Genomic DNA, 26,962 nt, shown 5'->3' on the forward strand with positions numbered 1-26,962 from the left:
AATTGTTATCCAGTGTCTGAGAAGTGCTTTTATATTTTTAAGTTAGGAGTTACATAGGAAAGAGATCTGTCATGAAGCCGATTATACACAAATACTTTTGACATCAGGGAAACATTCCGATGACTGGGTTGGGGGCGAGGAGAGGTAACACCCTTGGAAATGTAATCCACTCCTGCAGAAGCAGGACAGCCGATGCCCACTCCAAATGCGTTCTTATACACATAGGATTCCTTCCAAATGGGTTCCGAAGGCAGAACACAGGGCTGAGTTTCAAATGGGCAGAAAGTCACCTTAAAGCATATTTCCCCTCCATTTGGGAGTTGACATAATCGAGTTACAGACAGAGAGACTGTTTATCAAGGAGGCAGGAAAGTCTCTCTTCAAATTCCTCCCGCTTTTATAATCAAACAATAACATCTCCAGGGTATAGGTTTTAGCTACAGAAGAAACATATTGGAAATTGATTCAGTGCTGCTGGCTTGGCTGTGACAATGTTTCATAACCTGGTAACCTCTCAGTTTGTTCTTCTCCCTTCCCAAAAAGCTTTTAGCTGTGCCAGGGTGGCAAACCGAAGATAAAGCAAACATCATCCTTTTATCTGATCCTGTGCAAAGTGAATGGAGAGGTACTGGACCACTGATAAGATGATTGCTAAATGACTCTTCTCAAATTCTGTCAATGGGCTGATGAAAGAAATTAACACTGACGTTGATAAGTTACTTTCTCAGGCTCTACCATTTTCACAAATGAAGGCTTCTCTCTCAGTTAAGCCCTACTTGCACATGTATGACTCATTAAAAAGAGCTCCAAAAGGCTCCATGTTGTAACGGATTCACTGAGATGCTTTCCTTTCTCTACATCCTGTTCTCTTCTCTAGGATGTCTCTTGAGTATGGATTTGTTCAAGTCAAGAGCACCCTGTTCCCAAGATCACGCTTCTTCCTTAGTTGCACATTTCAACACACAGGTCAATTTTCGTCTCTACAGTGCGCCACAGCCCTCACCCGATCTATCATTCCAGCACTCTATACCTCCTTAGCGCTAAGGTATTTGTCCAATGTGCCAGACTTAATGAATGTATCACTGGGATTCCCAGCAGAGTGAGTGTGCGGATAACCTTAATTGAGGTGGTTTTTCATTAGGTATATAAGATTGAAGACTTACAGGAGGGACTGTGCCTTCCAAGCTTCTGAAAATCTACAAGCTCCTTCCTGGCAAGCTTTTTCTTTTCCCCTCCTCCCCTCTCCCTGCCTTCTTCCTCCCTCCCTTCTTTTCCTTCCTTTTCTCCCTCTCCCTTTTCCTTCCTTCCTTCCTTCCTTCTTCCCTCCCTCTCAAATCACTGTTACTTCTCAGTCACTAGTTTTTCATTCCCTTCACGGGAATAGTTTAGAAACGCTGGCTTTAACAACACTTAAGGCACAGACAGTGGAGCCAATTTGTAACGTGTGGTCAACTCAGAATTCTCTGTGGTAATATAGAGGAGAAAAAAGATAAAACTGTTGCCCACAGTCTCTGTTTCTAACGCACTCCTCTGACCCGTGGTGTGCTTCAGAATTGATGATGGGTAACTATAGGGGTGGTCAGGGCTGTTTCCCTTCTTCCCCTCTCCTTCTCCTCCTGGCCAGTCTCTCATCTGGAGATGCCAATGGGCCAGCCAGATGGTAGGTGGGTATGGGGCGGGTGAGGGATATATGGCATAGATCAGAAGGATAAACAGGATGGCCCACTCAGCCCACAGATAGATACACTTGCCAAAGTATATTTGTGTTTTGCTTTGGGTAGTACTTTTATTTTTATCTTTTTTTAAAAAAAAAATTGTAAAACACATTACAAATACAGGAGTATGTACAACAAGAAAATTTATTTAAATAAACACTCATGACCCACCTTAATAACATATACAGTGTTTTTAAGCCATTCTTGTGCTCCTCTTTGGTCATATCCTTCTCCCCCTACTACCTCACCATAGGACAACCACACTGTTGTTGAATTTCATGTTACTCATCAACTTTCTATGTTATTTTTGTTTTCATAGAAAAAAAGATGACATGTTGATTATATATATGTCTAGCCACATCTCCAGAATTGTACTGGTTTATGATGTAAACTTTTATTACTGTGGATATTAGTCAAAAAAGTTTAAAAGACATGGCCCTTCAAAAATTCTTGGCAAGTACATCAGGGACTATATGCCACAGTGGCCATAGCAACATTGTCACAATAGCAAAAAATGGAAACCAACCCAAATGTTCTTCAAAAGTGGAAAGGATAAATTTTGATACATTTATGCTATGGAATACTATACAGCAGTGAAAATTAATCAACGCAGCAGCATGTACCATTATAGGTTCATCGCAGAAATCATGTTAATTAAAAATGCCAAATGCCAAATGCAATAGAATACATAAAATATGATTCTATTTGTATAATGTAAAAATTAAACAACAGTGTGATAAATATACAAATAAAAATGAATACTAAAAGGCAATATATATGTGTGTATATATGCAACACACACAAATACACACACATATACATGCCATAATTTCTTTATCTGCTCATCTGTTGAGAGGCACTTAAATTATTTCTGTATCTTAGCTATTGGAAAGAATGCAGCAATGAATGTGATGTACAGATATCTCTTTGAGATAGTGGTTTTATTTCCAAATAGAGGTATCCTGTAATCTAGCAATCCCACCTCTGGGTATATGTCCAAAGGGAATAAAATTACTATCTTAATGTGTAGATTTCCTTTTATTCATCTTGCCTGAAATTAATTTGGCTTCCTGAAACTAAAGATTGGTAACTTTCTTTAATTCTGCAAATTCTTAGTCACTAATTCTTTTAATATTATGTTTACCCTGTTCATTCCATTCCTTTTCTCAGGAGATACAATTAGTTACATGTGGATTTTATCACCTCTTACTTAATTATTTTACCCTCTCTTTCATTTATCTGCCCCCTTGATTCTCTGTGACAGATTTTCTGTAATTGTTCAACTCTGTCTTTTAGCTGAATAATGCTCTCATCAGTGGTAATCAATACTAACAGCTTTTAATCTTTTGCAGTTCTATTGTATTCTTTTTTGATACCAGACTGTTCATTTGTTTGTTCCTTTGTTAACGTTCATTTCCTCTTGTGTTTACTTTAAATGCATCAAATACTTTTATTTTATATTCCCTACTGGATAATTCCCAATTCTGCAGTCTTTGTGGACTTATTCTATAGTTTGTCTTCTTTTTTTCCTGCCACTTGCTAATGAAGATATTGTTTCCCCTTTTTAGTGATTTTCTCTTGTAAGTTCATCTTCCTTGGAACTTTATCTGTGTGAGATTCAGAGTGGTTGCATCAAGAGAAGATTGGGCTGGGTTTTGCTGTATTCCTGCAAGCACCATCAACATGAGTCTGCATTTTTTAAAACTTTTCATTATGATACATTTCAAATATTCTTAAACAGTGGGATTGCCCAGCTCAAAAGATATTAATAGGGACGCCTGGGTGGCTCAGTTGGTTAAGCAGCTGCCTTCAGCTCAGGTCATGATCCCGGCGCCCTGGGATCGAGTCCCACATCAGGCTCCTTGCTCGGCGGGGAGCCTGCTTCTCCCTCTGCCTCTGCCTGCCATTCTGTCTGCCTGTGCTCGCTCTCTCTCCCTCTCTCTCTGATAAATAAATAAAATCTTAAAAAAAAGATATTAATATTCTGCCATTCATGTTTCAACAATTCCCTCTTCCAGTTTCTTCTCTGTAGTACTTAAAAGCACAATTCAGAACACTTAAAAAAAAATTCAGGCTTGGGGGTTTAAGGGACACAGAGACTGAATTAGTGCCTTGAACCAAAGGAGTATGAGCCAAGGATTTAGAATTTTCAGAGGAGACTTTTTTCTTTTTCTTTTCTCCCCGCTACCCTTCAGCTAGAGTTAAGACTGTGTTGAGACTGAGTTAGGAGGTTATGCTTGAAGTCTTCCTCTGGGTTTGAGGTGCCTCTACTCTTGGGAATCCAGCTTGATGCTGGTGGGAAAAGGGATGTGTTCTGAGTTAAATCTCACCCTGCTGAGGCCCTATTATGCTTTCATTGTGTCAAAAGTTCAGCTCCTTAACACCAGGCTCCAGGGAGGGTGACACTGTCCTGGGTCATCCAGGTCGGAGAGACTTTCCGTGCCAACACCAAGAAAGTCCAGGCAAACGAGGATAGCCAGTCACCCTAGTCCTAGGTCATCAGAGACTAGTCCATACCCCATGGGCAAAGGCTGGGTATAGCAGTCTGTGCCCCTGCCACCTCTCCTCCACACAACTGAGGATTCAAGCTCTCTTGCTGTCCATGCCTCTGACACATTCCTTGTAGGCAGATCAACCACGCATTTAAGAAAAATATGTATATTTTTATATTATATTTTATACTTTTAGATGTGAAGTTCTGGGAAAGGACTTTGAAATTCTAATTTGAAGTATTGCCAGATAAAGGAACGTCTCTGAAGATTTGCTTTTTACAATTGAGCCCACATTTTAAAATGTATCATATGTCACATAAAAAATCTATACTTTCTGGCTTCTGGTGAAAAATGGAAAGACTTGGTCACATAGGGCCAGTCTTCTACAGTGACAACTGGAATTGACAAGGAGCTTCTCCCCTGAGGTGGTTCGTATCTTCTCCATTCCCCCAACCCCCTATCACTCATGTAATATATGCTTGCGTATGTCAGGTCTGGGCCTGTCTCACTCTTTGACCCAGGGTATTATTTGAGTTTGCCACCCCTGACCAAGCAATCTGCTAAAAGGATTCTTGAATTGTGGTGGCTGCAAGGTGACCGAAAAGGTACCTGGCCATCATTTAGCATTCTCAGGGGTTTATTTACTTCACAGCTATGGACTAGGCTGGGTTTGGATGCTGGCTCCACTCCATAGCAGCCATGGTGCTCAGAAAAGTACGCAACTTTTCAGAACATCCATTTTTCTACTGCAAAGGATGACCTTAGTAAGTAAATTGAGGGGGGGGTTGCTTTGAGGATAGAACAAGACAACATACATAAAACATTTTGGCTAGGGCCCAGCATTAAAAAAGCTTTTAATAGGTAGTAGATATTAAGGTAATATATGCCATCATCTTATTTCTTTCAGAATTTTCTGTCACATGGGGCAGCTTTCTGGGGCTGAGGCACTCTGTTCTTTGACTTTGTTTTGACCCCTACCTATTCCTCACCATGCCATAAGTTACACACACATCCTTAGGTTTACTTTAAGTGAACTAACTGCCTTCTGAGAAATCGAGGGAACTGTACAAAAAGAAGTCACTGAACAGCTATTTCAGATTCTCCAACTTTATGTTATAGAGCAACAGGCCTTCAAAAAAATGTGGGGATAAAAGGCAAAAAATTATTTAATGTGTCTACCACTGCCTATTCAGTGGGCCCTGTCCCCTACTAGTACCTGGGTTAATTTATGCCAGCCCCTAAGGCTTCCTGTCTGCCTCTGCCCTTAGCAGCTGAGCTTCCCCATTTGAGGAATAACACCCTTGCCTTTCCTAAATGTCAAGCCATTCCTTCTTTTGCTTTCCAGGTCCCTGGAAGGAGAATGTACCAACTTGATGACTCATCCTTTAGGATCTTGCTGGTACCAAGCTGCAAAACACACTGTTGCTCTCAGTCAGTGATACTGAATGTCTACTCTTTCCAGAGACCAGGTGAAGCATGACAAGTAACTTAAGAACCCTTACCTAAAGTAAATACTAAGTAGGATATATATACATAATTAATAAGTAGACTACCAGGAGAGATCTTTTGGGGCAGAGAGCCCTTTGGAAATCCTTATGTTTTCCTGGATACCCACCCTTTCACATAAATACATGATTCTATTCATCATGGCACCACACAGGAGGAAACAATATGGCACATTTGACTATACTGCACTTGATTGGTCCGAGGATAAGCGAGGGAAAGTAAAAAGGTCTCGATTTGAAAAGTTGGAACATGAGCATCATAGCGGTTAGATAGCTACTTTTTATCATGTTAGTCTCCACAGTCTGTGTATTGTTCTGTAGGCTAAAGTTCAAACATCTAAGCCTGGCTTTCATGGTCTCCACAAAACCAACTCTATCTGTACCTTATCCTCAAAAATTACTCTCTACTCCAGCCACGCTGGTCTTCCACCGACTCTTCTCTGTTGAAGTATGCCCCATTCCTATCCCCAGGCCTTTGCTTATGCTTTTGCCTTCAGCGGAAGGACATCTCCCATCCCCCTTGCTGATAAAATCCTAACACTGGGACAGTCATTCCCAAACTTTACTGCCCACTGGAATCACCTGGGGATCTTTAAAAAGATGGCTCCTATCCCTAGAGCTTGTGATTTTTACGTGGTGTGACCTAAGCATCAGCATATTTAAGGACCTCCCAGGGAATTCTGATGTGTAGCAAAGTTTGGGAACCACTGGTCTAAGTGGAAAATTCTCTTTAACTTCCATATCTTATTCTCTCACGCTTGTCTTTTCCTTACAAATGAAAACCAATATTTCTGGCTCTACCAAAGCTGGACTCCACCCCTATTCCGTACACTCAGATGTATGCAGAATGTGTCTCAAACTTATCTGTGATCACATTGTATCAGAAACTTCTGTTTGCTTTTCTGTCTCCCTACTAGACTGCAGTTCACAGAGTACATGTACTGTGTCTTATTCATCCCCTATCTCCAGCATTTGACACAGTTCGGAGCTTGTTGAAGATAAGCAATAGAGGCTTGTTGACCCAAGTAGAACTCAGCTCCCTGGTGCAAACTATAGGAGCAAATACTTTATAGGAGGAAAAAAAAAAAAAGCCATACTTCCATCTTTCCAAGTCTACAACTCTCTATCTTGAGGGAAAACAAAACAAAAAAACAAAAACATAGGAAGGGAGTAATAGACAAGGCTTTAGCATGCTCACAGACAGAAGTCTCCACCAAAGACTTACCTAGTGACTATCTCTGGTAGTTAGAGGAAAGTACACATAAGGAGGAAGTCAACACTTGACAAGAACAGAGAACCAGACACAAAGGAACGAACAAACAAACAAATGAGGAGGATGACATGGATGACGTGTGATGTCCCAAGCACAAGGTTTAGCACAGAATGGATAGTCAGCGGATGAAAATGAATATTACTACTTCCGTCCTTGGTCAGAAGAAACCACAAGGTCCTATTTCCATGGATCTATTTTGTGACAGGTGGAATTTACACTTCAGGCTGCCAGATGCAAAGCTTCCCCTTTGAAGTTTGTCACTTGGGTTAAAAAATGGGAGAACTCCATGTAGTCAGGTGAAGTTTCCTTTCCCAGGCTGTTACTTTCTAGTACCTCTTAGATGTCATTTTCTATGTTTGGAAATGCAGAAATAGCATCATCCCAGGAAGTATTAATATGAAATCCAAATGATGTCAACTACTGCATCCTATTCTTTATCCATAGGCCTTATTATCTAAGTAGTTTTCCATTCAGTTCCAGTCTCTTTGTCAACAGAACATAATTTTGTTTTCATCAATAGCTCACTCTTCCTTCAATTAAGCCTAAGCATGTCAGTACGCTATTCAAAATACAACATTTGACTTAAATAGCCTTCTAGTAAAGAAGCTATAAAAGTCCGATCAAGCTTTTAAGATATGTTTTAATTTTATTTTTAGTATGAATGTCATTCCGTATACATTAAATTTCTAATCTTTTTCAAATTTTTTCAGTGTCAGATATTGATAATATTCTTGAAGTAAGACAGATAATTATCAAGAACTTTAATTGACTGGCAGCTACAGTAGCAGAAGCCCTGGTATTTCATTCTAGACAAAGGAAAATTGATTGTCATTCTAGAGAAAGGAAAATTCTAGATGCATTATATTGAACAGAAGATTTATTTGAACCTCTACATACTTTGTGGGTGACCAAGTATACATTACTCATAAATATGGTGGTGGCAAACTAATCCAAGTTCGGTACATTTTCTCAAAAAGTAATTCAAGGTAAAATATGCTAATAGAAAGTGGTCATTCAGGTCATGCAAGACAAAAACTAGGCATCAATCATTAGAATTAATTATGTCTTTTCCAAAAATGATCCTAATTTATTTTTTGTCGTTTTTTTTTGTTGTTGTTGTTGTTTTCTTAAATGGTGGTGAAAGTTTGTGTGTGTTTGTTGTACCAAGGAGGTAGACTTGGTAAAGAAAGGGTGGGCTGCTGGCTAACATTGGTACATGTTCTCTAAAAGCCATTCTCCCTTTCTTCCAGAGAACCTCGTGGAGGTTTTCTTTTGTTTTTGTATTTTTTTCTGAACATATGGCCTCCTGCCTGGCATGTACTAAGTACTAACCAATGGCAGAAGGGAAAGGTCAAGTGCTGGTTAAGTGTTTACAAAAGGCTAAACTATACCTTTCCTTATCACTTCTTCCTGCTGGTTAGGAAATGGATGGTTTTTCAATAGCCATCTTGAACAAATGAAGTGACCTTGGGAATGAAAAACAAATGAACCAGAAGGACAAGATAGGAAGAGACTATCAGCCTGGATCATCTTCCTCTGCACTGTCCTGTGTGGCAGTAAGAAATTTCTGCTCTTACTTAAACCATGGTACTCTGGGGTTTCATTCACTTGGATCTGAACTTGACACTAGTGGTACTAGTAACTATGGAAATCCTGTCTTGGATTTAAAATAACTGTGGTCTGGGTAATTCAAACTGCAGAGTCTATGTATGGATAACAATTGTTGACCATATGGTATTAGGTCATTAATATTAATACAAAAAAGGAGGTTTCGGAGCTTTTTCCATGCAGTTGAAATAAACATCCAGGTCCTGGTTCTTAGTCTCCATGTAACTGAGGTTCATGAATCAAGAGTCTGTGAGACCTTCTTTTTCCATCCTAAGAACCACAGTTGGAGACATTTTGACATCAGGCTAGGACTTCTCTCCTCTGTTGGGTGAAGAAGCTGCTGCCTTCGTTGACCTTCACTGGAATCTGATCTACAGATTCTGTGACAATAGTAACTATGCGGCATGGGACTCTTATTCTTTCTGTCTCCATCAAACTCCAGACTGGGCACAATGCTACGTAGATTCAATGCTTTGTGATTGGATGTGAAATGGTTAGGAGAACAAGGTCTATGAATTATATTAATGGGAAATGGAGATTGTACCTGGTTCTCAGAATCTCCTCTATTTGACTCAACACAGTGCTGTCCCACTTCTTCGCTTTCAGGCAGGCTATCTCTCAGAAGCACTTTTATATGACAAAATGACTTTCCTCCCTGGCACTGCTTCTTGAGTTATTCAGTGTCTGAAGTCAGGTTCATTCTGTCCTTTCTTCCTCACCCTATAATTTGCTCAAACCATTGATGTGAGTGCCTGAAACTTGAATAAAAATGTTTCAAGAGCTCCTCTTAACTAGAGGTAAAACTTTTCTTGAGTCTTTGTTATAATGCAAATATGTGACCTGAAAAATCACCTGCTTAATCTACTGTTCCACCAATGTGGACATGACTCAGTTTACCAGATTAGCTAGCTAGAGTCTAGAGAGAACAGGGAATAAGAAAATGAAATGGGACAATGGGAATAAACTGGTGTATAGTCTAATAATTAAGTCACAGGGGGATCCTTATTGAGCACCTATTATCTTCCTGCATAATGTATTAGTTGCTGGCTGGACCCCAGAAAGATCCCTTGGAGGTAATTCCCGAAGTGGGTAGGAGAGTTCCAAGGCAACTCCGCAGAGCTCCCCCAAAGAAAGCCAGATCCGGGGCCAGACCATGCCCTTTGTCATCCTCTCCCTTGGTGAGAAGAGCCAGAAGGGTTCTCTCGGAAGAAACTAAGAAGGCACCCAGCCAACAGGGGAGAGTAAACAGACTTCATGACCCTATGTGGCACTGGGGTATCTGCCCATTGGGCTATTGGACAGCTTTCTGTTTGTGCCTCTTTAAAATTTGTAGGAAATAACATGCATCCTCCACTTTCCTAGCATCGACCATGAGTCCTTGTGTTCTTGGATATCATTCAGTTCTGCTTGGGTTCTTCCTCAAACTCCTCAAAAGACATTTTCTCCTCTTTATGGGAATTTCTGGAACCTCTGCCTCTGCTTAGACAATTATTTTTGATGCTTTCACTGGCTGGTGTTTTTAATAAGAAAGTGTTATTTGAATTAATTCCCACTGATCATTTAATCCTATTAGATAATTAATATAATATGTAGGGTGAACCTATTACAGTTAAATAGCAGGAAAGAACAATTAGAAATATGGGGTTTGTGATCATTTGTGTTAAGATTTCTATTAGGCTAGGCTAGTCATTTTCTTGCTGCTTATTAACATGGAAGTCTGACATTTATTAGGGTGATTTTAAAGAAAAAATTTAGTTGTATTATTTTAGTTAATTCATGAATCTTGAATTTCAATAGAGAGCAGGCTTAGTTAGCGATATCTTGTCTTGTAATCAACTCATAACACTTTGATTAAACCAACGTGATTATTATTAACCACAGAAATGCAAACATTTAGGTCACAAATTTTCTGATTATTCTTTTTTTGTGACAGACATTAGCTGATATTTGGTTAGAAGCATAATATATTTAGATTTGCTCAGTTACTGTGAGTGGAAAAACATTCTATGGTTATATAATATTGTGAGGCTATGTGACAACACTTTGTTTAGACAAAATGAAGAATATTGGTTTATCAGGGTGCTAAAAATATATTCTCAGCCGTTCTTCTAGAATAAAAAGAAATAACCACTTGATCTATTGAGCCTTATTCAGTCTTGAAATGGATGAAGTTTGGGGCGCCTGGTGGCTCAGTGGGTTAAGCCTCTGCCTTCATCTCAGGTCATGATCTCAGGGTCCTGCGATCGAGCCCTGTGTCAGGCTCTCTGCTCAGCAGGGGAGCCTGCTTCCCTCTCTGCTTCTGCCTGCCTCTCTGCTTACTTGTGATCTCTGTGTCTGTCTCTGTGTCAAATAAATAAATAAATAAATCTTAAAAAAAAAGAAAGAAAGAAAGAAAGAAATGGATGAAGTTTTAGAAGGTTGGCTGTGGTGATCTTATTGACTGGTTAACCTAGGGAATATTCTCAACCACGTTCTCCCTGCTGTCTCATGCAATAAATAGAAGCAACATATGAACTTCCCCAGCCTCCTTTGCAGCTAGGATTGGTTTCATGATCTTGTTCTCATCAATGCCGTGAAAGATGGTGTCTATGGGGTGGATTCTGAAGAAGCTCTTATTCTTCCTTATACTTCGTGCCTTGAATGTAAATGGAATGCCTAGAGTGTCAGGAATCAATTTGCAACCAAAGACAACAGAGATGAGGACATGAAGCCAGGGCTTTGGATGACATTGTTGAGCTACTAGCCTTCTTTCATATTTACCTTCCTCCAGATTTTTAATTGTGTAAGATGGTTAAATGACTTCATTACTTATGTAAAACGGCTGGTCAGTTTTGTCGTTGTTGTTTCACGTGTAGCCAAGAGCAGCTTATCATATAGTTCTCCCCTAGTGTGAGGAGATAAATCTACATTATGTGCAGACCAAGTCAGCCCGCTGTCCGAAATATGGTCCAAATATACTTCCCTGAGAGTAATCGAAAGCAGCACTTTCCAAGGGAACTTTGTATGCTGATGGAAATGTTCATATAGACTACCATGAATATTGGCCACTGAGTACTTGAAATGTGGCTAGTGCAAATGGAGGACTGAATTTTTAATTATATATAGTTTTAATTAATTGAAACTGAACCTGAAATAGCCACCTGTGTCTACTAGCTATCATATCGAACAATGCAAATCTAAAAAAAGTGGAAGTTTACTAAAGGATAGATTACTGTAGTTCTTTTAAAAAACACGCAGCCTCTATCTTTATATATGTTATTTCATAGGCCCAGGAACACCTCATTATGGAAAAATGATGATTCAGCGGGGCTTTACATAGTGTCATGTTTGAAGGTTTTTAAACTGTATTTAACTTGCATATCAGCTAATGACACACAACTGATACCAATTTAAGCATTTTATACTGAAAACTATAATAAAGGATGTATTTTTGGAATAATAATCTTGTTCAGACTGTACTCATTCAGTTGTGTGTTAAGATTTTTCTATCCTCAATTACAAATGAAAAGAATAATAATGGCGTGCCAGTCTCATTAAGGTGCGGGGGGTACAATAACTCTTTGAGATAGACTGTAAATTAGAGTTTGCAGAAGACTTCTGCATATTCAAGAAATCCAGGCCCCGAGTGCACCAGCAGGGCTCCAAGAGTGGTGACGGGCTCAGAGCTGGCAGCTGAAGGGACAGAAGCAGTGGACACTCACCATAGCAGAAACCAGAAATCTGGGGGAGAAGGGGGGCTGTCATGACCTCTGATGTGGAATTCACTATTAACTGCTATACCGAATGTGATTGGTAGAAATTACTCCAGCATGCCTCGGTGTCTTGTGCAATACTAAATAATCTTGTGCAATACTAAATAATTGCATGCTTCCTCGCACAGCAATTCCTAGAGCCTGAGGAAAAACAAATTCTGCAACCATCCACGGTGGCCCAGAACAGCTGAAGGTATCACCTCTTCCGTCACCTGACAAGGATCACAGTCACAGACAACTACTCTGTCACCAGCTGCCTCCTGGCTGCTGAAAACAGGTCAGCAAAGGGTCAGCAAGTGTGTTGGGAAGCTGAGTCCCTTCAATCTAGGCCGATGCACAATTTCAAGAAGGAGTTGACAAATCAAACTTATTCCAGAAACAGGACTATTCACACTCAGGGTTCTCCCAGAAATAATGAAGAAAGTTAAGTCGTGAAGTTCTCTGTGTAAAATACACTCTATTAAAAAAAAAAGTTCGATTTAAGAAAGCTACCATCCCTCATTTCTAACCAATGGTAGTTAGGTAAATGCTTCCTGAGACAATTATAGACACTGGATGGACTCGAAGTCGACTGCTGTCCCCAGAGAAGTTATGTATCCTCAGTGTTATTCTCTTTTCGTGTCCACAAGGACTTGCTTCTCGTCGGTTTACAGTGTGTTGCTTTGAAAACACTGATGTTTACTTGACAGGTCTGGTTTTGAACTACTTACTTTACAGTAGCTTCCAGTATTCGAGAAGACAAAAATAACCATGTGTGAGAAGTTAAGACCCAGTCCTTGGGGCGCATAGGTGGAGCAGTAGGTACAGTGTCTGACTCTTGGTTTTGGCTCAGGCCATGACCACAGGGCCATGAGCTGGAGCCCCACGCAGGGTTCCACCCTGTGAGTGGTGTCTGCCTTAGAGTCTCTCTTTCTCCCTCTCCCTCCCTCCCCCTGTGCTCGCTCTCTCAAATAAATAAATAATATATTAAAAAAAAAAAAAAAGAAGTTAAGACCCAGTCCTCACAGAGGCTAGGCGTGAGACACGCTCTATAGGAACACACTGTGTCTGAAAGAAGGTCACATTCAGAAAGTATCACCCACAAAGATGTACCAAGATGTAAATGTTTACCTATGATGTGGCTCTGAAACGTGGAATCTGCAACTGTATCTTCATCCTCCTGCAGGCTCACACTTGCTTCTTTTATCTGCAGCAACAAGAAAATAATGTAAGTACTTATTTGTTATATGAAATAGACTGTTCACAATCAGAATGATGGTTCATTCTGTAACAAATGTGGGTATGTGTGAGTGGGTGTGTATACACACACAACATACATGTATACACACACATACATGTAAACACATATACCTGCACATACATATATGTGAATGTGTATGTGTGTGCATCTATGTATACACACACGCACACACACACACACACACACACACACACACATATATATATATATATACATGCATGCATAGATATTTTCTTCATTCTACTTTTCCCTACTCTATTACTTGGCTATATCACAAATTTTAATTACGAGAGCAAGAGTATATTTTCAGAAACATAACCCTAGACCTGGAAATTAGGATTTACAGGGCACCTAATTCTCCATAAGATGTTAAAGATACAGCTTTGGCTTTTAAGACTTAATAAAGTCAATAACACAGAGCTGTTAGGGAAAATTAAAGTCAAAGGAAATATAATTCCTCCAGAGACAGTGACTTCTACCACAAGTTATTTTAATAAGAAGAAAGAAATATACTTAGATCTCCTGACCCTTTCCTGGAATGTAACTCTCTAAGAAAATGATTTCTTTTGTTCTTTCTATGATGAAACATAAGGTGACTGTGATGTATACTTAGTGAACTAGAGCAGTGACACATTTATATCGATTTTTTAGGTCAAAAACATTCCCCTTCTATTTCAGCTGAAATATCCAGATGCTGAATGGGTTAGCACTCGGCAGAACTCTAGAGAGACCTGAATAAGTCACAGTGTTTTATGAATGAGAATTCTTATCTCCAGCAAATTTCCTTCAACATACTGTAAGTGGAAGTGCTGGGATTAAGACTTATGTCCCTTGCTTCTCAATCTAGTGGCAGTGGTCACAACAATGCAACCAGTACGAACCACTATTTAAAAGGCAAACTCTGAAATACTACGGATTACTCAGTATTACACAATTACAGTTTTCACGCCTATGATCTCAAACTCCCCAGAGCGGGCTACATGCTACTGTTAGACTCCTCCTCCTGAAGAAACAGGTAAGTAATTGCCAAGGTAGTGGAACCAGGATTCAAACTCAGTAAAATTGACTGCAGATTTGTGTTCATCTGTGGGCACTTTGTTTTTCTCAAATTTTCCTTTGACTATGCTAGTGGACTTGGCCTCAATTTCAAGACAGCTTGTGGTTGTTGGCAGAATGACCCTAAAACACTCTCTTAAAATACATCCCCATCGGTCACCTGGGAAGCCAGTGACAATGACGTGAACTGCGCACTGAATGCAGTGGGGTTCTGCTTAGGCACATACATTAGAGGCCGTCAGTGGATTTGCTCAGGAGCTTGAGCTGAATGCCAAGAAACTCTTATTTCATACTCACAATATAGAAATTCATATGGTTGCATACTGACCTTGAGCTAGATTTAGCTTTTGACTTTTTACCTATTTTTCATATCTAATGGAATAAGATAAGATATTTATATTTTGTAACTTCAATTCCAATATCAGAATGTCCTTGGTGCTTGTTCTGGACGTGCTGAGAGCCAGAAGGTGGCAGACTGAAGAGAGTATGGAGAAGGCTTCCTGAACCCCACAAGGAGAGACCAAGGACTGAATATCCAGAGGCCACATTCATCACTTCTTCCCCCCATCAGCTCTCTGCTCTATGGGTACTTCCCTGTTTTTTAGCATGTCCAGAGGAAGAAATTTGGGGAACGGGGCAAGGGTTGGGGGAGACTTCATCAAGTCTGTGGACCCTTTGTAGTGGACATTTATGGATAGCAGAGTAGAAAAGCACTGTGAGCATGAGCAAGGCTAACATGCTACTTAATTGCCTTCCAAAGTTTGTGTAGCTCAGTGACCTGTTTGTGACAAGGCTATCAAAAGACCCACCGACAAAGGGATCTCAAACTACCTACATTTCCATTAACAACCCAACATGAAACTTCCATCCTCATTTAGAAAGACATCAAGGAAATCTCTATATTCTCAGCCCATACCAACAGTTATGAAAACATGTCTCATGTTTTCTCTTACCTGTTATGTAAAACAGCATTTCCTTTAGGTTCTACACTGATCTATTTTTTTTAAAAGATTTTATTTACTTATTTGACAGAGATCACAAATAGGCAGAGAGGCAGGCAGAGAGAGAAAGAGAGAGGAGGAAGCAGGCCCCCCACAAAGCAGGGAGCCCAATGTGGGACTTGATCCCAGGACCCTGAGATCATGACCTGAGCCAAAGGCAGAGGCCTAACCCACTGAGCCACCCAGGTGCCCAACACTGATCTATTTTAAACTTGAAGGTATCCCCTGCTCACCTGCTGGTTTATTGGGGAATCATCCTCTCTATCAGTCTGTGAGACTCTAAAGAATCCAATAGTTAAAATCAGATTCTCACCTTGCAGATAAAGGATAGGAGGCTCATACAGTGTTAGTGATCTCTTCAAGGTCACAGAGGATTTCGGTTTTAGAGTGGGCATTTCTGGCCCCTATTCATTACCAAAATTAAATTTTTCAGAGTTTGCCATATTGTTACAGTCCTCCGTCCCAGACCTTCCAAAGAACTACTATTTTCTGTTAGTGTCTTGCAGTTAGATATGTAGGCAGTATTCCATGTATACATAAATTTTATTTTTATTCAAGAGTAGCAAAAATTTTCAGAGACTGTGTGTGTGTGTGTGTGTGTGTGTGTTTAAATTCTCTGCTTCCCTTCCCTTCTGGTTCCCTAATCCATTTGTGGAACTTAACTACCACCCTTCTCTGAGTATCATATTGAGGAAAGGGAAAAAAAAAAGTTGTCCTATAGTCCTACCTGTCAGCTGCTTGTCAGAACTTTCCTAGGGTTCTATTTGCTTAACAGCAAATGCTAAATATGGCCTCGGGGGACTTATCAGAGGAAAGGCCCCTAGTTCTTTCAGGTTTCCTGGGCTGATGACCCATGAGGAGCAGATGACCCGTGACAGGAAAATCCGAAGAAGATAGGTGAAAAATCAGCGAAGGAATGACAAATGGGGGAGTGCCTTAGAATGGCATACTCGTTGGCTCTAATTATCTATACAAATAGATTTCAATGCAAGGCGGTTATTAAAGAAATCCGTTTGCCTATGGAAATGAGGGGCATAATTTATTTTGACAGTTGATTCCCCTTACTATTTATATTTTTCATAGGCTGAACTTAAAATTAATTTTCACTCTTGATCATGCAGTGGCTGGGTATTGGTGAGAGGTTGTGGGAACTTTCCTGGGACTAAGGGGCTGGCAATGCAAGATTAAGAATTTGCCAAAGATAGAGACAACTGTGACGATCTTCACGAGACAAAGTACTTCAAAGATGAGAGTTTTCACAAAATCAAGAAGTTTGGCTCAGAAAAGAATGGTGGTTACAGATACAGAATTTTCTCGGCCATTGTTCTAACAGGAACTGATACAAATTAATGTCCAGCAATATCCTATTTGGTAAGAAGTTACACGTAACTCAGGCAATAATTCTTGGCTATTTTTGGTTTAACTTTGTTGTCAGTACTTTGGATGCCTTGTAATGGTGCATTTTCAACTCTTGTCCATCTTTTGGGCTCTGCCCTTGTAGTCAAAAACTGTACCAAATACTGATCTCTAACAAGAAACCATTAAATGTCACTGTGCCCATTATATTCTACTAACCCCTATTATTAGAAAGCACAGGGAGGAAGGAGCTTACAAAGGAACCTGGAGGAAAATGGAGAAAATAATTCACCATATATATATATATGTGCATATATATATGCACACACACAATGTACATATAACATATATATATTATGTATGTATGTACATTATATATTACGTATGTATGTACTATATATATATTACATTATATATTACATTATATATATATATATATTACATTATATATTACTTTTAGAATTAAACCCAACATTTGGGGATACCTTTCATTTGAAATTCTGCTTACATTTCTTCCTTGACTCATCCTAACTGAACTGCTTAGGAACTGCTTCCCAAGAAGACAACATTTTGCAGTCGAAGTTTATTGCAAATGAAAAGAACATAATGAACCTAAGTGGGACAGGAAGTAATTTTTGGAAGGAAAACTCCAGAAGGCATTACCTTTAGAAAAGTTAGTCATTTAGAAAAATTTGCAGGAGGAGGGTGAAATATGCATGCTTCTTATTAGCATCAAAATAGCACTTAGAACTGTTCAATTAAGGATGCTGAAATTATAACATTTTGCAGAACTTAATAAGATGATAACAATTTTTGTAATTATTGTACTATTTTATCCTATTTCATCACCACAGTACCATTTTAATGGAATAGTATTTGATGCTTTTGTATTAGCATACGTGATTTTCTTTTTCAGACTATGGGACACTGGGAGAAAAAAATACTCAAACTTTAAATTAAAATATTGAAAAGGCCATCTCTTCCCAGCGCATTATGAAAGTATACGATCTTGTTAATTTTGTTAACAATTTTTATTTTGTCCAGTGATAGTTAAACAGGAGCCTGGAGCTGCCTTCCCTTGAGACTTCTCATTCCACAAAATTATCTGAATCCACAGGAAGGAAGGACTTATGACATGCTGCAATAGAACGCATTTCTTCCTTGCTTATTTACTTAATACCAATGCAATCTTTCCTGGGGATGCCTTTCTCCCTCTTATAATGATTTTATATAATTCAAGTAAAAGTACAAAGTAACATGGCCCTTGTCTAAATTACACAAAAATTAGAGCTAAGTGGTCTGTAAATGATGGCCTAAATGGGGACAGAAGACTCTAATTAAGGCTCTGAAAGTAGAAAAAAATTAAATTCTGCAAAGAATTAATGGGACTTTTACGCATTTTTAAAAATGTATCTAGGAATCCTGAAAATGGATATGGATACAGAATTAGTAGCAGACTAAATGGAGGTCAGCTACATACATAGCTGTATGTATGGAAATAATCTTTGTATTATAATCACCACAGATTAAAATAATCAAAATCCCTGAGGACCCTTATAACGAAATAAAGTCTTGGTTTGTAAAGGGAAGAGATGGTAATATAAGATTTTGAACAGTGACTTTATTAAAAAAAAAACCCAAAGACATACGACATGTATTATGTGCAGTTCTTGTTTCTATCCCAAGTGACTACAATGAGAAGAATCTTTTGCAACATAGTTTAAAATAAGCAGACAGCAAATTTACCTTGAGCCCTAGCAGCGGAAAATTCCCTCAAACTCTGAATTTTAAGAGGTTCATGGGTATTCCCATCAATGTGCTATGGTATTAGAATATATCCTATTTTGCATCTAATTTACTTCCTGTGTAAGCTGATAACATATAATAAATAGATTTGCACTGCTAGTCTTGTACTAGTCCCAAAGGAGACTATGGCAATGTCCTCTCTGAAATTAGTAATTTTCGTCCACTCCACATTGATGATTACAGAGATGAAACAAAAAACATTGTATTTTACATTAAAAAAAAGAAGAAGAAGAAGAAAGAAAGACGGGCTGGTCAGCTACCGAGGTTAATAATATTCCTCTATATGGAAAAGCTTCCCAGCATGACTAATTTCCTCTTGTAGCTAACTAGAAAAAATTAGCATATCCCAATTGATTATGTATTTTGGGGTGGTTAGGGAATCTTTGTACTTTAGAGAAAACAGTAAGAGTGTTTCTTGTAGATATTCTGAAAGGACCAAAGGACACTTATTTCTACACTGTGAAAGACTGAAGACGAGAGACGAAAAGCACAGAAATTATTTTAGCATTAGGAAGTAACAAGAAAGTAAAAATGAAACTGTAAAAGCCAAACAGAGGGTCTTTTTGTTTTTTTGGTTTTTGTTTTTTTTTTTTTTTTGGTACTTCTGTGCAGTGAAGATATACCCTAAGCTGTCAGAAACATATTAAATGGGGCATAGTTAAATTGAGTGCCTCTGATAAGGGGCTCTGCCAGGCTATCAAAGTTTTAGATCAGTGGGATTGAATTTCTGGCATATTGCACATTTCCAAGCGTTCATTCTCTCTTTCCTTTCGGTGACACTACAAGGGCAGTCTTAGATATGCTTATAATTTGTGATTTTTATAATGCAGGGGACATCTGTGTTTTCAAAGAAGGGAGGATACCATGGAAGCCCAGAAGAGAAAAGGGGGGGGGGAGAAAAATTTTTTTGCAAAGAACATAGTTCCCACAGGATTTCTGAGTTTAATATAAAAGACTACAGCTCCTCAGAGTCCAGAGCTCTTTGAAAGAAAAGTGTGCATTTGTTGTCAAGTGAAATATGTCTATGAAATTCTTAATAAGTAATAATGCCAATCGTTATTCCTAAAATCACCTCTAAACCACTCCAGAAAAAACAAAAAACAAAAAACAACCAAAAACGTATAATTACTAGGTTTCCCTAAGAAAATGGTGGCAGTACACACATGTATGGATACGCTAATACTGTAAGTGCTTCAAAACTTACATAAAGAAACGCAATTATGCAAGAACAGAAGGAATGTAAGGAGACTCAGTGCAACTTAAGGTAATTTTAAAACAAAACTATTATTTGAAACTAGCAAGTGCTAGGGAAATGGAAAATGCCCTTTCACCCATTTTTTTTTTTTAAAGGAAATTACCTCGTTCTGGACCTCACAATTAAGAGACTGCATAATAGGGAGTCAAGCTGCAAAGTAGATTTCTTGGTCTTAACACCTGTCTAGGTGCGAGGAATTGGTATATAGACAGAACTTCCAAAAAAAGGAACAGTGTTTAAACTGAATCATCAAAATGGCCAATATTCTCTCCAGTTGTTTAGCACTTCTGGTTTTCATAACCATGTTCCTTCCTTTTTGTATCACTGGGAATGAAGGAAGAGATCATCAAACAAATCCCCTGCACAGGAGTAGAATTTGAAGATGACAGCTGACATCACAGTGTCATTTGCCAGCACTGTCTGGTTCTACCGTCCTCCTGAAAGGGAGCTAATGCAGCAGCCTTACCGGAAAGAGCGGCCCGTTTGCAATCTCGCTGCCACCTCTCTGCGGGAAGCCGTCACCAGCTTTCTCTCCTTTTTCCAGAACTTTCCTACCCTTCCCAATCTCTTGCTCATTCATTTCCAACAGCAAAGGGAGAAAGAACCCAAGCAGGTTCACTTCGAAACCAGGATGGGTGGAGCACTTACCAGGGAGCCTTTCGGTATTTCCACATCGGCCTTGGTTTTGATGTTTTTCTTGTGGTTTCCTTGAGTGCTTGCAGAGCTGCTGGTGAGACAGGAGCCCTGGGAGCTGCCCTTTAACACATTCCTGCAGGAAACATTATTTGATCCACTTTCTGTCTGTTGAGCTGCTTTCTTATCAACTCTGCAGGTAGAAAGTGATTCCTCTGATAAATTACATTGCTCTTCTTCAATCACTACTTTTCCCAATCCTTTAATGTTTAAAGTAACCTCTTTGTATCTCTTTGTCTTTAAATCTTTGAGTGATAAATGTTTGTCAGTGGCCTTGATCAAATCTTCATCTGACATTCCAGTAGTGTGTCAGTTTAGATTTGACAAAAATTTATTTTTATTTTTATTTTTTTTAACTGCTTGTGAGGTGGGGGGAGGAGGGAGCAAAATAAAAGCCACCGAAGAGTGATTGCTAAACACAAGTCTGGCTTAAGATCAGCGGGAAATGTAATTACCTCTGCAACGTTTCTAAGTATACGTTTGCTTGGTACAATCAATGAGGTCGGCATACCTTAAAATGTATGTATAATTTTCTTCCATTTCATGCCATGTGGGTACATTCATGGTTCCAGTATAGGTTGAATTCCTATCAACCTTGATAAAACTCCCCATTCTTTAATTTCAAAGACCACTGGTTTGGTTAACAAAGTAACATGGACTAAATTATCATTTTATTGCTAACTTTTATTTCATTGTTTAAATTCTGGCTAATGTAGAAAAGACTGCTATTCTGCATTTCTGCTTGTATGAAAACATGCTTGCCTAGGGTTTACTGGGTGGGAAGTCAACAACTCTCCTAGTTTCGGTGGGGGGAACCCCCTGACATTTCACACCCTCCCTTCGCCAACACGTTACCTGTTCAAAAGTTCTGTCATAAACGTATCTTTAGTAGAACATGTAACAGGACTGGGTCTATTTCTTGGTTCAAACTTCATTTGGTCATAAATGCCTTGCGGTGTTTTCAGATCATTTTTGCTTCGTAAACTACGGTCTGGACTCTCCGCCACCTTGGTGTTCCTGGTAAGTTCATTTTCTATTTTACGCTGCAGCTCAGGCTTCTTTTTCTCTTTTTTCTTCTCCGATTTTAGTTGTTTGTTTCCAAACCCCAAACCTTTTGCATCTTTTTTTTCCACTTTGGTTTTGGAGACATCCATTTTCCTGCTACTGAGAGCTGGAAGTCTACTCCGAAAACCAAACCAGCTGGCAAAAGAAGGCCCGGGCTTTGGCTTTGCTTCCACAGAGGGGGACTTTGTTTGCACTTGGCCCTTTTCCACATTTTCCTGAATGCACAACATGACCTTTTCTTCAATTGTAGGTGAGAGGGGGGCTTCGGGGCTCACAGCGCCAGTCCTGGTTGTAGAAGTATCTGGACACCTTCCAGAAGTCTCTAGCTTGGATGTCCTGCTCGGTTCAAAATTGGTCGGATGCTCTGTCCTCCCAAGATTCTGCAGGGCTTGTGGGCAGTCTGTTGGGGTGGGTGGATATCTGTAGTGGTCGCTGCTTGTTTCCTCAGGGACAGCCTCCCTGGGGCCCCCTCCCTCGGGGTAACCCTCCTGGTCTTCCATTCCACATGGGGTGGGGAGCTCTTCGGATTTGGGAGGGACTCTCAAAGGCAACTTGCTTGGGCTCCCATGCTGGCTGCTGGAGCTGCCTGTACTCCTGGGGGAGCCTTGCCTGGAGGAGGGATGCCCCAGAGGCCTCCCAGCACCGGAAAGACCATCAGACATGGGGGCAGAAGGGGTCTTAGGCAAGCCTTCCGTGGAAGAACTCTGCCGGGTGAGGGAATTGCCTCTCTCAGCAGTGTTGGTGATAATCTGAGTTCGAACTTTGCCGGACCCTTCCATGGGCGGTGTAGGGGGCTTGTCTCCTGAGTAAGTGCTGAAACTCTGACTGCGGGCTTTGGCCCCATTCATGCCTAGGGCTGGTTTTAGGTGTGGCTTACTGGAGGAGAGGGATCTTTTCACAGACTTGTTTTCTACCCCATCTTTTCCATCAGCCCCAGGGGCGCGGTTTTCTAATGACTCTGGCATTGTTGTATCCAGGGGAATCCCTTCAGGCAGCCTCTCTTGTGCCTGAAAACCCAGTGGAGTCACATTTCTTTCATCCCTTACGGTCTCCAGGCTCACTGGATTCCCCACGTCCTCAGGCTTAGACTTGCTCCCATCCACAGAACTTTTAGAGGCTTCATTCAGACTGTCTTTTTCATGTTTCCCTGGCACCGTGGAACTTTTCCTGAGTAACTGGGGAGACTTCATGAGAACCTTGAGCCCAACTGGGAGGCGAGTTTTCAGGCCTTTCTCATGAGCGTTTGGACAACCATATGGGGTGTTATGGCTTTTGGAAGACGGTGATGATGAGTGACTGCTAACCTGAGATGATGGTGCCTCATTCACCCCTAAGAAAGAAGGCTTAGCTGATGTGGGGACACAGTCATTCAGCTGTCCTTTTCTTCCTGGAGACACACTTTTGGAGGACAGGATTTCCAGTGCCTCATGGGCTAAAGGGCAATTCTTGGGAGTCCGTAACCCAGGGTCCATTTGTGTGGTCCCAAGCATTTGGTGAGGTGGAGTTTTGGGGACACCTCTCTTTGGGGAGACCTTTGGGGGCCCTGGGGCCATCACAGCAAAGGAGCTGGAGGGGGTATGTGCGGAACATCTGGTTTGAATCACTGTTTCTGTGGAGGGTGAAGGGTGAGTGAAGACAGGCTTTCTGAAGGCCACAGAAGGTTTCTTCCCCGGCACTTCTGCCAGGATCTGATTAGAAGAAATAATAGGAGCAGAGGGTCCTTTCAGAGGGGGGGATTTGTACATAGTCCTTGCTGCTTCACTGGGGACCCTGGTTTCAGGCTTGGCTGATGAGGGTGGTGGCATATAGCCGTAACTGGGCCTGACGAGAAGGGAGCCTGACCTGTCTGGAGGGGGTGGGGGGGAAGGTGACTTCACCCCTGCCTCTGGCCCAGAGTCACAGTGTTTGTCCCTTGTCAGGGATTCTCCATTATCACTAGGCTCAGTGAGGGACCTTGGCAGCAACTGTGATGCTGGAATCTGACTCTTGGAGCATGGGACCCAGTCTTTTCTGCTGGACATTTTGGAGCCATGAAGCAGTTGGCTGGGGTGTTTTGGAATGTGTGAATCCATATGTAAATCAAAAAGGGGTGCTGGGACCTCAGTCTTCTTAAATCGGGAGAGTTTCCCAGGAGCTAAGGCTGGAGATTTTTCAAGAGACACGGGGCCAGAGGAGGGGACTCTTGCTGAGGCTTCAGGCTCCATTATTTTTGACTTCTGAGGTGAAGCCTTGCCTCTGGCAGGGCCTTTTGTCAGACTCTGCTTTTGATAGATACCCATGGACACCGAAGACCTAGAACTACTCTGGCATGACAAATTCAATGCTGGTTTGCCTGGTCTTTGTCGCTGAGGACTTTGTGTTACTGTCCTGGGGCTGAAGGAACCATTGTGGGCCACCACCATATTATCTATGTCACCTTTTGGAATGTTTTTCTTGGTTTCCTCTTCAGGTCTCTTTAGGAAAGTGTAGTCTCTTGCAGCAGCTCCCGGCTGTAAATGAGCAATTCCCTGAGGTGAAAGTTCAGTGTGTTCTGCCTTGGGTCCAGTAGGGGCTTGGTTGATGGAAATCTCATTTCTGGTAACGGTGACAATGCCTGTCTGGTGAGAGCTGAATTCAATGGGCTCGCCGTCTTCGGCATCAAAGATGACAGTAATGCATTCTTCTGAAGAAGTCCTTTTTACAACCCTCTGCTGCTTAATGAAGCTAAATGTCTTTGGCCGACTCTCTAAGGGGATGGGTACTTGTTTTTCCTCCTCTTCGGGAGACCCAAGTTGAGATTTTCCAAATCCCACAAGGATGTCCAGATTCTCCATGGACTTGTCAGTGTCGGCAGTCAGTGACAAGTCTGAAGGGCTTTTCTCGTCACTGCTACCTATGTGCAACTCGTCGAGGGCTTCATTGTCATCGGTGTCTGAAAGCTGGAGACTGAGAGCCACATGGCCAGAACCAGGGTCGCACGGCTCTCTCTCTCTCCGTACCTGAGGCATCTGTGCATGCGGGCACAGCTTCCTCTCCAAGGGGCAGTTGCTGGCACAACTGGCCAGCTTTTCAGGCCTTTCCCTTGGGTAAACTGAGGATGTGCCTTCTGAAAAGTGTTTTCTATTCGGCTCCCAGCCAAATAGGCTGTCAGAAACACTGTGGGTTAATTGACGACTGTGCAGCCTGCAGCCCTGGCTTGGAACTGCCTGGAGCAAGGGTAAGGAGGAAGAGTCCTCGTCAGCGTCGTCGTGGGAATCTGTGTCATAAACAAATGTCTCATGGGGCTCCTTGCAGGGGCTCCTCCTGTCAGCTGGTTTGCAGGGGGGATAGTCCTTGAGGCTGCTGCTCTTAATTCCTGGAGAATATATCCCTTCATTGGAGTTCATGCAATCTTTATAACCCCATTTGGTTATCACCGATGGGGGTTCAAGTAGCACTTTTCGCTTCTGTAGCTTTCTCAGTCCTTCCAAAATGTGACTTTCCTTGATACGAGCTGGAGGTAGTTCATCTGTAGGACTAGCAAAGCCACTCGGGAGTGAAGAGTCAATACTTAGCCTTTTATCCCAGTTTTGTGATGATTTCTAGGAAAGAAAAGTAGGTATCAGAAATCACTGAACCACGTGGATCACAACCGTAAAAAGGAAAAGTTTGTCATTAGACTTGATTCTAGCAGTTAAGTGTTCATTTATAAATGCACACTTTAATGACTTAATGCAAATTAATCATTAACAATGTAGCAAATCTCTGTTTTGCCAGCTTCTAAGCTAAGGAACCCACGGTATATTGAAGTAGTAGGTAAGAAGCCTGTCCTCGAGGAGCATGTAGATCAGCAGGGGAGAGGAGACTGGGTGCAAATAGCTAGAAGTCAAGGGAGCAATACCCAAGTTTGTGTTTTATAATTGACCAACACAAATGTAGTAGGAACTCCAGAAATTCAGAGGAGAGAAATCAAACCTCTGCTAAGAAAAACCATGAAATGCATATAAGGACTTTTTTGCTCTGTTCTGATTTTGTTTTTTTAAAACCTACCTGGCCCTTGAATGAAGGGTAAGTTTGTCTTAGTTGATAAATGGGGGAAATGATTTCTGGGTAGAAGAAGTGGAGTAGCAAAGGCCTGAATCATGAAGATAGGTTCAAGGTACACTTAGGAAATAACCAGATATGGCCTCACTGTACAGTGTTTCTGAAAGGTAGAGAGGGCAAATGGAAAAGCAAGTTGGTCCCTATCTCTATGGTCCCTTCCACTCTAAGGTTCGATACTTCTGTGACTTCAGGATTTTATTTGGTCGAAGGGGAACATCTGTGAGACACTTACATATGTATCTAACAGTAGGACGTTCCTTAGCTGTTAGAACCCTATGGTAATGATTCACCTACCAAGAAAGGTCAATTTCCTGTTCCTCATACCATTCCAAATACCAGGGCTAGTTTTGACCAAGAAAACGACACAGAAAAAGCATTATATCCTGCACAGACCTTCCTCTTGTTCATAGTACTGCTAATAAGAAGTGGTGGGGCAAAAGGAGAAAGCTAGCATTTCCCAAGCATCTGCTGCGTAGCAACCACTGGAATAGGGCTTTGATTTAATATTCAGAACAACACCGTGAGGAAGACATTATCAACCCTGTTTTACTAGGGAGGAAACTGAGAGGCAGCATGGTTAGTCTGTTGGAGATCACACAGTTAAGGAAGAGATGGAACCATGCTTTCTGCCCTGGTTTCCCAGGTTCTTCCTATGACTCAGCTACAAAGTGGTGGTGTGGCGTTTTGCACCCAGGCAGCAGGTTGGCTCTGGAGCCTACATGACTATAGGCATTGCCAGGTTCCTGGAGCCAAACTCAACCTCCACTCTTTCCTCTATATTAGTCAATGTCATAATAGAGATAGTAGGTTATCCTCACACCCCTCTCCTAAATGGAACCCGCAGAGGTTAACCACAGACTAAGACTCCGGGAAATCAGTGGGATTTGGGCACTAACCTCAGTCATCGTCGTCGTCTTCTTCTTCTTTTATTTTTTTTTTTAAGGCTATATGATTAATGGTGAAGAACTTGGGTGAGTGAATCTGGTGGGTTTCAGATGTGTGCTCTGTGCCCATCCTGGCTAAGAACATAACCCCCTTTGGCATCTCTACCCCAGCTGCACCGTCCCATAACTGAGCACAGAT

The 26,962-nt window shown here is 41.0% G+C and overlaps 1 protein-coding gene across 7 annotated transcripts in view; it reads right to left on the minus strand.

The window, feature by feature from the left end:
• The window catches only part of NCKAP5 (NCK associated protein 5), a 971,589-nt gene that overhangs the window by 83,890 nt on the left and 860,737 nt on the right, over nt 1-26,962 (minus strand). For all 7 annotated transcript variants that reach the window (XM_045066496.1, XM_045066499.1, XM_045066498.1 and 4 more), the window contains 3 exons: nt 21,608-25,377; nt 20,708-20,885; nt 13,456-13,531 (listed from right to left, as the gene is read on the minus strand). In XM_045066496.1, coding sequence (XP_044922431.1) covers nt 13,456-13,531; nt 20,708-20,885; nt 21,608-25,377 — 4,024 coding nt within the window. The remainder of the gene's footprint in view (nt 1-13,455; nt 13,532-20,707; nt 20,886-21,607; nt 25,378-26,962) is intronic.

Source organism: Mustela putorius, unplaced genomic scaffold (assembly GCF_011764305.1).
Source record: "Mustela putorius furo isolate JIRA1106 unplaced genomic scaffold, ASM1176430v1.1 tig00003867_pilon_pilon_pilon, whole genome shotgun sequence".
Taxonomy (NCBI): Eukaryota; Metazoa; Chordata; class Mammalia; order Carnivora; family Mustelidae; genus Mustela; species Mustela putorius.